The sequence below is a fragment of the Dendropsophus ebraccatus genome, chromosome 3, assembly GCF_027789765.1.
Source record: "Dendropsophus ebraccatus isolate aDenEbr1 chromosome 3, aDenEbr1.pat, whole genome shotgun sequence".
NCBI classification, from domain to species: Eukaryota; Metazoa; Chordata; class Amphibia; order Anura; family Hylidae; genus Dendropsophus; species Dendropsophus ebraccatus.
Window position 1 is genome coordinate 26,151,642 of NC_091456.1, and position 12,982 is coordinate 26,164,623.

General features: G+C 46.4%; 1 protein-coding gene across 1 annotated transcript in view; it reads left to right on the forward strand.

Moving 5' to 3' along the window:
* Positions 1-1,363: 1,363 nt before the first annotated feature.
* The window catches only part of PXN (paxillin), a 36,853-nt gene continuing 25,234 nt past the window's right edge, over positions 1,364-12,982 (forward strand). Inside the window, exon 1 of the mRNA XM_069961267.1 lies at positions 1,364-1,464. Coding sequence (XP_069817368.1) covers positions 1,452-1,464 — 13 coding nt within the window. The 5' untranslated portion in view covers positions 1,364-1,451. The remainder of the gene's footprint in view (positions 1,465-12,982) is intronic.

The window sequence follows — 12,982 nt, forward strand, 5'->3', positions numbered from 1 at the left end:
ATCGCAGCAGTAGAAGTGCAGCCCCCCGTCACCCGGCAGTAGAGATGTCAGGAGCGCAGAAGACAACTACTCGCCTACCCCTCCTGTGCCAGCCGGCTCTCATGATCACTGGCACGGGGAAGTAGGCGAATAGTTGTCTTCTGCACTCCCGTCATCTCTGCTGCCGGGTGCGGGGTCCAATCCGTGCCACAATCCGTACTAGGAATGTCCTATTTTTTCCCGGTGGGGGTTTCGGCACGGATTGTATGAATGGCTGCATTCACTTGAATGTTTCCGTGTTCGCTACCATGGACAATTTTACGGGACGTGTGGATGCAGCTAAGGCAGTTTGGAGAACTGGGGGCAGGATATGGATTGGTGCTCTGGAGGTGATTGCTCAGACAGGCCGCTCTGAAGCTCCAACTGTGGTGCTGGGGCGCATGAAGAGGGCAGGAGAAAACCAGGAACGTGGACATGTAATGTATAAACTGTTTGGGCAAGGGCTGCACGGACATCGATAATGATGTCCGTGCAGCCCTTACCGAATGATTATGGGCCGTGTAATAGGCTCATTAATATACCGCCGATCTTGAAGATTGGCGCTCGTTTAAAATATTGATCAGGACTTTATCTGCTCGTGTAATAGAAATAGTGCCGAGGAAGAAGGTAAGAGACATAGCTTTATCCCCGTGACTTCGTGCACTTAGGGAACACTGTTTCTCACTAGGGCTGCAGCCAACTTCTTCAGCCACCTGTGTTCAAATGTAGCATTTGAACCCATGGCTCACCAACTGTTGCAAAACTACAACTCCCATCATGCCGGACGGCTTTGGGGAACACTATTACAACACATAGGGGGAGATTTATCAAACATGGTATAAAGTGAAACTGGCTCAGTCGCCCCTAGCAACCAATCAGATTCCACCTTTCATTCCTCACAGACTCTTTGAAAAATGAAAGGTGGAATCTGATTGGTTGCTAGGAGCAACTGGGCCAGTTTCACTTTACATCTTGTTTGATAAATCTCCCCGTGTATCTGTACCTATATGTTCTATATCTCTGGTGTCATACTTGCGGCCTTCCAGCTGTTAAAAAACTACAATTCCCATCATGCCTGGACAGCCAAAGCTTTAGCTTTGGCTGTCCAGGCATGATGGGAATTGTAGTTTTGTAACAGCTGGAGGGCCGCAGGTATGACACCCCTTAAACGTATTTGTATGGTCACAAGGGACAGATCTCAGTTTATTGAGATTTGTAGTTCTACATCTAAATCTCTAAGCTCTAGCTACATAGCGGGTACGAGCACGCGCAACGAACAAGCCCGCCCACGAGACGCGGGGCCGCGCACAGCTCGGCGGGGTGTGGCTCGTCGGATTGTCGGCTGCGCGCACGCAGGGGGCGGAGGCGCGTTCTTGCGTTGAAGTCAGAAAGTTGTGTCCGACTCCCGGGGACCACTCCGGCTGAGCGGCAACATGGACGACCTGGGTGAGTGACACCGGGGCTGCTGTGACACGGCTGTGTGTACTAGTGAGGGTGGCAGTGTAGTACATAGGAGCGCGATACGAGCTATAGTCCTGGAGTAAACTACTCAAGTGCCGCATTGAGAAGCATGTGTGAACGGACTCCTATACATAGTGATGCATGTGTGACCGGACTCTTATACATAGTGACGCATGTGTGACCGCACTCTTATACATAGTGACGCGTGTGTGACCGGACTCTTATACATAGTGATGCATGTGTGACCGGACTCTTATACATAGTGATGCATGTGTGACCGGACTCCTATACATAGTGATGCATGTGTGACCGGACTCTTATACATAGTGACGCATGTGTGACCGGACTCTTATACATAGTGACGCATGTGTGACCGGACTCTTATACATAGTGATGTGTGTGTGTGACCGGACTCCTATACATAGTGATGCATGTGTGTGACCGGACTCCTATACATAGTGATGCATGTGTGACCGGACTCTTATACATAGTGATGCATGTGTGACCGGACTCTCATACATAGTGACGCCTGTGTGAACGGACTCTTATACATAGTGATGCATGTGTGACCGGACTCTTATACATAGTGACACATGTGTGACCGGACTCTTATACATAGTGATGCATGTGTGACCGGACTCTTATACATAGTGACACATGTGTGACCGGACTCTTATACATAGTGATGCATGTGTGACCGGACTCCTATACATAGTGACGCATGTGTGACCGGACTCTTATACATAGTGATGCATGTGTGACCGGACTCTTATACATAGTGATGCATGTGTGAACGGACTCCTATACATAGTGATGCATGTGTGAACGGACTCTTATACATAGTGATGCGTGTGTGAACGGACTCTTATACATAGTGATGCATGTGTGTGACCGGACTCTTATACATAGTGATGCATGTGTGACCGGACTCTTATACATAGTGATGCATGTGTGACCGCACTCTTATACATAGTGATGCATGTGTGACCGGACTCCTATACATAGTGATGCATGTGTGACCGGACTCTTATACATAGTGACACATGTGTGACCGGACTCTTATACATAGTGATGTGTGTGTGACCGGACTCTTATACATAGTGATGCATGTGTGACCGGACTCTTATAGTGACGCATGTGTGACCGCACTCTTATACATAGTGACGCATGTGTGACCGGACTCTTATACATAGTGATGCATGTGTGACCGGACTCCTATACATAGTGACGCGTGTGTGACCGGACTCTTATACATAGTGATGCATGTGTGACCGGACTCCTATACATAGTATGTTCTTGCCCTCTGATCCCTTACAACAAGGGTAGGGAACCTTGGCTCTCCAGCTGTTGCAAAACTACAACTCCCATTATGCCTGGACAGCCTTCGGCTGTCCAGGCATGATGGGAGTTGTAGTTTTGCAGCAGCTGGAGAGCCAAGGTTCCTTACCCCCGGTATATAGGATATAACTGTCCTGCTCAGAGTTAGAAGCGGCCGATGACACATTCATGGTGTATGCAGCTGCGGTAAAGGTCTCGGCACATCCTGTATGTGACAGATTGGCGTTGCTGTCAGCATGGTGTCTTCTGGATATTTGCTTAGATGCCACTTGCAGGAGGACAATGTATGTCGCCTCTCAGAAGTGAGCGTCATCCCTTTTCTTTGGAATCTATTTATACTGTGTATTTCTAGGAATCCCCCCTGTACAGCCCACCTGTTGCCTGCTGACCTGGTCTATTCCTTAGTGCCCACTCACACTGGCATCTATTCTAAATCCCTGTGAAAATTATACCCACCCTCTATAATGAATTTCCTTATCCCTGTATCTAGATGTGGTGATTGGATATGATGAATGATCATTTCCTATACATCCAATAGGACCAGTCAGGGGGGACGTATTGGTGGTATATTGAGTTTCCTATGTATCTAGTTACAGTGATGTGCTGCAGTCTGGACAGTGGTAAAGGTCCAGGGTTTAGTGAGTGCCCCGGGCATAGAGAATGTCAGCTGTAACAGGAGACGGAGTACCGTGTTATTTCAGGGGACGGCTTGTATATTTCTTGGCCTGACGCTTAGTGTTTGTTATATGTGAAGCGTAATGTAGGCTTTTAATCTTGGCAGGATACGGCGTTGCTCTTAACCATGTCTGGTAGTCTGAGGTGCCTAACCTTGTGTGCCGTGTGCTCGGCACTACCGCCATGGGGTATGTCTCTCTTTGGTGAATGTGTATTCTTCTTATTCTGCGGTGGAGATACACTATTCTCTACGTCTCACATCATCCGCAGTCTTGTCATTACAAGGACTGACATTAATGGTAAGGAGTAGTGTTGAGCACATCTGTCAAAATGTTCGGGTGCAGCAATGTTACCCATATCCTCGGTGTTTGACTTCCCGCAGCTGCAGAAGTTGGAAAACATGGATACAGCTATAAGCTATATCCATTACCTCCTGGCAGCAAGGGGGCGTCATCCAACTTTTGCAGCCGCGGGAAGTCAAATATTGAGCAATCGGGTTTGGAAAACATTTTGATAGGTTTGCTTGCAAGGAGCAAGAAAAGGCTGGTTTTAGGGCCAGTTCACAATAAGCAAATTTGGCGTAATTCTGCGTCAGAGCTCTCCGCAGTGGAATCCCGCCTGCCTCAGTGTCAGTGTGTGTTTGGGAGGGCTCAGTGTGAACTGGCCCTAAGGGTGTGTGCACATTATGGAGTTGCCGTGTATAACCCACGGCGTATTCCGTCGCTCATCCCCGCACGCGGCAACCCGCTTTTCGGTCCGTGCCATAGACACTATTCTGTGCACAGACGGATTCCGTGTTCCGTCGAAAGAATTGACTTGTCAATTCTTTCGGCGGAATTAGTAATCCCCCCGTGCACAGAATAGTGTCTATGGCACGGGCGGAAATGCACGCCGCCGCGTGCGGGGACGAGCGACGGAATACGCCGCGGGTTATACGCGGCAATTCCGTAGTGTGTGTGTAAACCTGAAAATACAGGGGAGACTGCGGCTTCCACCAGTCATACAGTTGTCTAAGGGTGATATTACACGGAACGATTATCGTTTAAAAAATAGTTAAATCGTTCGGATTTGAATGATAATCGTTAAGTGTAATAGCAGACAACGATTAAAGGACCAACGAGAAATCGTTGGTCGTTTAATAGAATTTGGACCTATTTTTAGGATTAATCGTTCTCAAATCATTCTGATGTAATAAGATGTTGTTCTCAGTAGCGGCGAACGCAGTGGCGACGACAGGACGAACGCAATAACAATCATAAGTAACGATTATTGTCCCGTGTAATTGGGTGAACGATTTCTGGTCGTTCGCCATAGTGGTCGTTTGAGTTTATCGTTAATCATTTATCGTCAAAAAATCTGTAATAGTACCCTAAATAGCTGATATCTGAGGTACTGTTATGCGGAGTTCTCGAGACACATTCACACCCCAGTGTTTTGGACTATATTCTGCATAAGGGTGCATTCACACTGAGGAATAAAGGTCGGAAATTCCGAGTGGAATCCCATCCCAGACACGTTAAAGGGGGGGGGGGGGGTTGTTTATGGATGCCGGAGGTCACTTACCTACCCGGTTCCAGCGTCAGGTCCCTGCTTGCAGTGCCCCGTACCCCCGCCCTGCAGGACTCCGCTACGGACGCCGAATGGCTGAGCTGCCTGGAGATGTCACGCCGGGGCGCTGGAATCGGCGTCCATAACCACAACAACTCCCCCCCCGACATATCTACAGCTGGGCCGGAGTACCCCTTTAATTCTCTCAGAGGAGAGCAGGGGCACCCTATACTTAACATTGAGACACTGAGGCTGGCGGACTTCCGATCGGATTCTGCGCCGATGATTCTGCTTGGAATTTCCGCCTCTTTTCCTCAGTGTGAACGCACCCTTAGTATTTGTATGAGGAACAAATCTAAGACAGGCAAGTCTTTTCGTCCTAGTTTTTGCCTGTAGATTCCACTCCTAGATACTGAACAAAATACTGTGCCCTTGGGCTATGTTCACACAGGATAAGTTCTGCCTGGATTCTAAAAAAGGAATCTGCATCACAATCTGTTTGGAATTTGCTCAAAAATCATGTCCTGCTTCGCCCCATTTTCAGTGGGAATCCAAGAGGGTTTAGGGCAAGCTTTAACATTTAGGGAGAGATTTATGAAAGGGTGTAAATATACACCTGGTGTAAACTGCCCCCAGCATCCAATCACAGCTCAGCTTTTATTCTACCAGAGCTGAAAGCTGAGGTGTGATTGGTTGCTGTGGGCAGTTTACACCGGGTTTATATTTACACCCTTTCATAAATCTCCTACTTAGTGTTGTGTGGTGTCAACAGGGTTATGTAAAGCCGATAAAGGGAAACTGACAGCACAGATCTGTATGTATCCGTCCTGTCAGTTTCCAGATTGCAAGCAGCGTTTACTTATCATCCATGCTGCTTGTAATCCGGCACGTCTCTCCAGTCTTCAGTGATTGTGATTGTTCATGCAGCCCAGGTGCTTAAAGGGGTTATCCAGCCCTACAAAAACATGGCCACTTTTCCCCCTACTGTTGTCTCCAGTTCAGGTGTGGTCAATTAGGCTCCATTTACTTCAATGGAACTGAGTTTCAAAACCCCACCCAAACTGGAGACAACAGTAGGGGGAAAGTGGCCATGTTTTTGTAGCGCTGGATAACCCCTTTAATTTCTTGTGCCATATAAAGGCACTGCAAACCAGTGGTGCTCTCACTGATCGACACTCATTTGCGGCCTAGAAATCTTTGAGTCTAAAGGTGGCTTCACACATAATGGAATAGCAGTGGATTTTACCTGGATTCATCTTGTTAAGATTATGTAAACACCGGCTCCGTTATCATGCGACAGCCTTGTGAATACATTACTGGTCCGCATTCCGGCCTGTTTCAGGGCTCCCGGCATCATGACGTCCCGCTCAGCCGATCAGTGTGCTACCCCGCCGCGGCGCACTGATTGGCTGAGCGGGACATCAGGATGCGATTCGGTTACGTGTGAGAGTAAAATGAACAGCTGTGATTTTCTTACTGAAAATTCGTCAGCCTCCTCCACAAGACGTCTGCAGTTTGTCCAAAACTGGTGCAAAGCAGATCCGGAGTATTTGCCCATGGCATCCCATCAGGATCTTCCTCTTCAATTCATAATAAAAGGTATCATTGTCTTCTGCCATGGACACCTCCTCCACTTCTCCTATGCACCACTCTCTCTTCCACTACATATTGTTTGGTTCTTTTGTATGAATGTTGTTTTTTTTTTTTATGACCCCTTTAAGAAATGAGTCTCTGCAGATTATCTGTATACTTACCTGTCGTAGCTGCTCTCTGCTAGGTAAGTATTGGCTTGCACCTATAAGCTGTTCTGCTGATCCTTCGGTAAATAATATTTTCTATGGCTTTCCTGTGGTCTGAATGCAGTTTGTAGCTTGGATGTTTCTCATGTATTTGTCTTCAAGTTGTAAATGAGATTGGTTTATATGGTTGTTTCCGAGGCATGAGGAGTTTGGGTGAGTTTCTTCTTCCTTCAGTCAGATGAATAAGCAGTCTGTATACTTCCTTATTTGGTCTAATTTTGTGCCATTACTCTGTGTGTATTCATCTATACCGCAGGTGGCCCTCCAGCTGTTGCAAAACTACAATTCCCATCATGCCTGGACAGCCAAAGCGTTACCTATGTTATCGTTTATTAGCAGGATAGGTGATAAATGTCTAGTCAGTGGAGGCCCCACTTATTACCAGAATGGACTCACAAATCATTGGGGGTGTCCATTCTCAAACCTTTCAGTACTTATCAGCTGCTGTATGCCCTGCAGGAAGTGGCATATTCTTTCCAGTCTGGAAAGCAGTTGATGTTTTCTATGTGGATTTGCTACTGCTCTGGACAGTTATTGTCACGGACAGAGGTGGCATCAGAGAGCACTGTGCCAGAGTGGAAAGAATACACTATTTCCTGCAGGACATACAGCAGATGAGAAGTACTTGAACTCTTTTAATAGAAGTAAATGACAAATCCCTGGCACTTTCTGACACCAGTTGATTTGAAAGAGAAAACAAATGGCTGAAGTACCCCTTTAAAACAGCTTTGGCTGCCCTTTTGGGTAACACCCACGTATTGAGTGTGACTTAACCCATCAGATCAGATGACAACTTTGCCCGCAGTTTATTTTTCTCCTTTATTCCTCTGATAAAGCATATATTATACACAGTGATACAGATTTAGCCATACTGTACTTATGTTACTGCCCTGTATTGAGTTATTCTGACCTAGGAGCACTACTACAGTCATAGGGCAGTACAGTTAGGCAGTGGGTGCTCCGTGACAGGTCCATCAGAAGTTGTACGGAGCTGCAATCCGACCGTGTGCACAGGATTATACTTGATATTGGTGTGACATCCACTCCATAGATCAGGGGTAGGGAACCTTGGCTCTCCAGCTGTTGCAAAACTACAACTCCCATCATGCCTGGACAGCCAAAGCTTTAGCTGTCCAGGCATGATGGGAATTGTAGTTTTGCAACAGCTGGAGAGCCAAGGTTCCCTACCCCTGCTATAGATCCTCGCTATATACGCAGCATGTATTCCAGTGCTCTCCAGGCTATGAGCTTGCATATGTGGAATAAGGTGTGTGTGTGTCGGAGCGGCTTGACATAGCTCGGAGGTAGAATTGTAGGGGGAAGGGCCCTTGGCTGGGAATGGATGGGTGTGGGAGGAAGGGCCTGCTTCCTTACATTGCTTCATTTGGTTTCCTTTCATTTTCAAATGTTTGCCCAGATGTTGAGCCTCCAGGAGTCTCCTTTTTATGACCACTGCGTTTTATTATGGGACAGTACTGGAGATTACCGGGCAGGGGGATTTCCTTATATCTGTGCAGCAGAGAAACCAGAATAGATGGAGAAAATAGCGTACAGCATATGTACATGGGAGAAGGAAAGAGAACACAAGGAACACCTGAATCATAACTGCTATTCCAGGGTGATAGAACCATGGGGTCCATTACTTGGATGCTCTCACCCCTAAGAGGTGATAGGGTAACAGGGTCACAATTTCCAATAGAACGTCGACTTGTACATGCATGTTCATCTGTAGCATCTGATTATGTTCACCTGTGGCAGGGATAGGGAACCTTCGGCCCTCCAGCTGTTGCAAAACTACAATTCCAATCATGCCTGGACAGCCAAAGCTAAGGGGCCTATTCCACGGAGCGATAATTGGCCCCATTCGGCTGATTATCGCTCCGTGGAATAGAGAGAACGATCAGCCGATGACTTCGGTCGCCACCCGCGCATCGCTACGTGGAATGGCGGGCGCCGAGGGCGACCGTCGATTTCACAAACATCATACATAATGTATGAAACAAGGGCTTCAAGGACATTGGTAACGATGTCCCTGCAGCCCTCGCTAACGATTGTCGGGCCGTGGAATAGGCCCAGTGAACGAGCGGCGATCTAGCAGATGGGTGCTCGTTTACATTGTTGATTGGGCCCCCAGCGGCCCCAGGAATAAGAGTATAAAGCTTTGGCTGGCCAGGCATGATGGGAATTGTAGTTTAGCAACAGCTGGAGGGCCGAAGGTTCCCCATCTCTGACCTATGGCTTACTCCTGCAGTGTGAATATGTGGTGCTGACAGTGGATAGAGAGTGGTTTGTTTTTACATATACTGACTAACAAAAAAAATTAAATCGAGTAAAAGTCATTCATGAAGACCTGAACTGCTTCCCTATTGCCTGACTAGGAAGCGATGTGGTGTCAACAGTATGTAACAGTGGGCTTTCTACTACTGCATTGGCTGGTCAGTGGTTGGGTGGGATAAGGAGGCAGACGGCACTCTGAAGGGGACGTAGCGGTGAGAAGAGAAAAAGTGCCGTGCAGGGTGACTAATGCTGGCAGTACTATGAGAGGGCACAGATCAAGCACAGTGCTTTATAAGAGCTTTGCCAGATCATAAAGGTCAAAGAGGTCAGGTTGGTCTTACAACATTGCGCCAACCTGACTGGGAACACATAGACTTTTTAGCAAGAATTTTGCTAGCTTAATTGACCTATGGAGTAATGGTATGCGATGCCATGGAGTATGGTAACGTCATCTAGTGAATGTCATGAAATGAAAACATGGTGAACTCTTATTACAGCTTTTTAAAAAAAAATTTATAGCACGTTTATAAGCACTTATTAGATTGCTTGCTATACATTATGGCGTTTAAGGGGTTCATGGCTGACATCAGCGTGATTGCTGGTGTCCATTGTTGTTCTAGTTGCTGGCCCTTGTGGATGGGGAAAGTGGTGCTGCTCACACTGAAGCAGGGCCTCACACATTCCCTTCCATGTCACTGAGGTGCATATACAGTGCAGGTGTATGCCTGGAGACAGGGTGAAAGTGCAGTATATATACCAAAACACTTGTCTGTCTGCTGATTGGATCCTTTGTGCAGCCCATTCGGTGCATTGCAGTGTAAATAGACCTGCGACCGAAAATGATGCATTGAATGGGCTGTATGAAAGATGTTAGGCCAGTTTCACACTGCATGACATTTTTGGAAAAGCACCAAAAAGTCAATGGAATGGAATGCCATGCATACTTGGTGGTTTTTTTTTTTCTTGGTGGCCTTTTTCTCTCCTCTCTAGCATGTTTAGGCAGTTTTTCTGAAACGCAGCTTTCTGCATGTGGCGTTTTCTCTCCTATTGAATTTGATGGAATTTCTTCTGTTTGTCTCAAAAATACCAAAGGCAAAAGAAAAAGAAAAAAAGTCAGTGTTGTTCCCTTCTTCTGCCAGTGGTATTAACTTTATGCTATATTGTATATGTGTATATATATCCCCCCCACATGCTGTGTGCACTCATCCTCTGATGTGAGTGCCGGATGTCATGTCACTCATTCTCTGTGTAATTACATGTGGATAAATGACTTCAATTAGAGAGCGGCTCTGACTGCCGGCAGCCACACGCCAGCACCGCCATATACTCCTCACCGCCTCTCCTTTAGTAAACTGAAGCTGTAGACACATCATGTATTCCCTTACAGTAATACAAACCAGAAAAGTGCATTGTTGTTATTAGAGTTGAAAGAATTGATCGATCCACCAACTTATTGGTTCAAGTAATACAAATGGGTATCAGCTGATTCAGGGATTGTTTATGGAAAAACGTAGTCTACCTCATTTTTGTGTCCATTAAAAAAACGAATCTGTTTTTTTGTTTTTTTTTTTAAATAATGGGATTCAAAGGAAAACGGATGCGCACACATGCAAAAACATAGTGTGAACCCAGGCAAAGTGTGGCGATGCTAATAGGCATCATTCAGTATTTATTCCAGTGACTGATGGGTTAACAGCGGCAGCTTGTGTACTTCCTGTGCACCTTCAGATATATAGAGCGATGTGTCATTTCATCCGAGCGGGTCTTCTCTATTCTATGCAGTGTATAGCCCTGCCATTCCTGTGCAGTTACTCACTGAGTGGATGAGGTTACACGGGATTGGATTACAGTAGAGAGTGGTGTGTAATGAGTCCGCTGGGTATGGAGACACTGGGGGCTCTGTTTCACTCCTCACCACTCGGCACAGTCCCGCTTTATACAGCTGGATGGAGTTTGACTTCCAGCAGCAGATGCAGTAAGTTCCCCAGAACGGAGATGACAGACAATGGTGAACAGCAGTGTCTATTGTATGCAGTTTGGCACATTTTTATGTTGATGTCTGTCATTGAGTTCTTTAACCATATTTTACAAAAAGACATGCCTAAGTAAGAAGATCCTAAGATACAGGACGCCATCCGATGCAGGAATACACCGGCTCGCTCAGCTTTATGGATCCTTAAAAATAAAAACCTGAACAAGGTTCCTAATAGACAAAGCGTTTTTTCGTTTTCTCAGATTAACGATAAGGTACAATCGGGTACATCGATTTAAGGTTTTTACATGAATAGACTGGCGCCGTCACTGGATGCCGCAGCCCGATTCCCACACACGGCACCAGTCTATTCCTCGGCCTGAAGCATTGGAGGCGGGCTGGCTGGCCCCCAGTGTGATGAAATCCCTCCCGAGAGGTTCTAATGGAGCCATGTCACAGAGGGGATGGATTTCGTCACACTGGGGGCAGGTGAGCCTGCCTCCAGTGCTTTCTGCTCGGTATTTGCCGGGAATAGACCGACGCCATGTGTGGGAACCAGGCAGCATTTCAAAAAAAGGCCCATGGCATCGGCATCCCCGTTCCGGCACCAGTCTATTCATGTAAAAACCTTAAAGCGATGTACCTGATTGTACATTCACTTTAAGGCTATGTGCACATTACAGTACCGGCCAGATGATTTTTTTCGGCCGCAGGGTTCTGATGCAGGCGCAACAGTAGGCGCCCGCATCGGAACTCCCCACAGCACACTGTGGAGCTGCTCGTTCCATAGTGTGCACTGACATGGTTGCTTGCGGCCGCTTATTCAATGAATAGCGGCCACAGAAAACTGACATGTCAGTTGTTTGCTGTGCCGCGAGAGATCCCAGCCGGAGCATATACTATGTGTATACGCTCCGTCCGGGATTCCATAGATCATAAGGCAATGTATCTTTTCGTGAAAAGTACAACCGTTCTTGTGTACAATACAATACATACATACATTGTGTGAACATAGCCTAATAATGAACGACCTATGTACATACAACGAAAGATTTGCGAAGATTAACAATGATTTCATGGTCAGCTCAAAAGATGTGATCAACGACATATGAATGAATTTTCGTTAGTCCCTTGATCGGTGCCTGCATACACACCAAAAGATTATTGCTTAATTTCGGGCAATATAACGATTTTTCGCACGGTAGTCTTGCCGCCCGTAATAGAAGTGACTATTTGCTATTTCCTGCACTAGTTTAGTTGCACTGAAGAAAACAAATGATGTTAAGAAGGTGCTAATCTGTGGTGACGGCGACTCCTAGTCGATCATACTTGGGGTATGGTGGGTGCATCTTTGTGGCTGAGTGGGGGTGGGAGCTGACTTATAAGTTCCTAACAGGGTTCTTGTGAAAATATCATTTTCTAGCAAAAGTCTGTGATCTGGATGTTCAAGGTGATGCAACATTTGTTTTGTCTGTCTGAGATTATAACCTGGTGAATCAGAGCGTATCGCTGAGTGTGGGGTCTGTGACCAACCCCAAAAAAGTCCTGCTTGCTTAACACTTTTCATCACTTGACCCCCCCCCCCCCATAAACATGATCACTGTGATCAGATGATTATTCAACCTGTTTTATATTCCCTCAAATCACTGCCAGACGCTTCTACTTAAAGGAGAAGTCCAGTGAAAATTTTTGTTAAAGTATTGTATTGCCCCCGAAAAGTTATACAAATCACCAATATACACTTATTACAGGAAATGCACATAAAGTGCTTTTTTTCCCTGCACTTACTACTGCATCAAGGCTTCACTTCCTGGATAACATGGTGATGTCACTTCCTGGATAACATGGTGATGTCACTTCCTGGATAACATGGTGATGTCACGACCCGACTCCC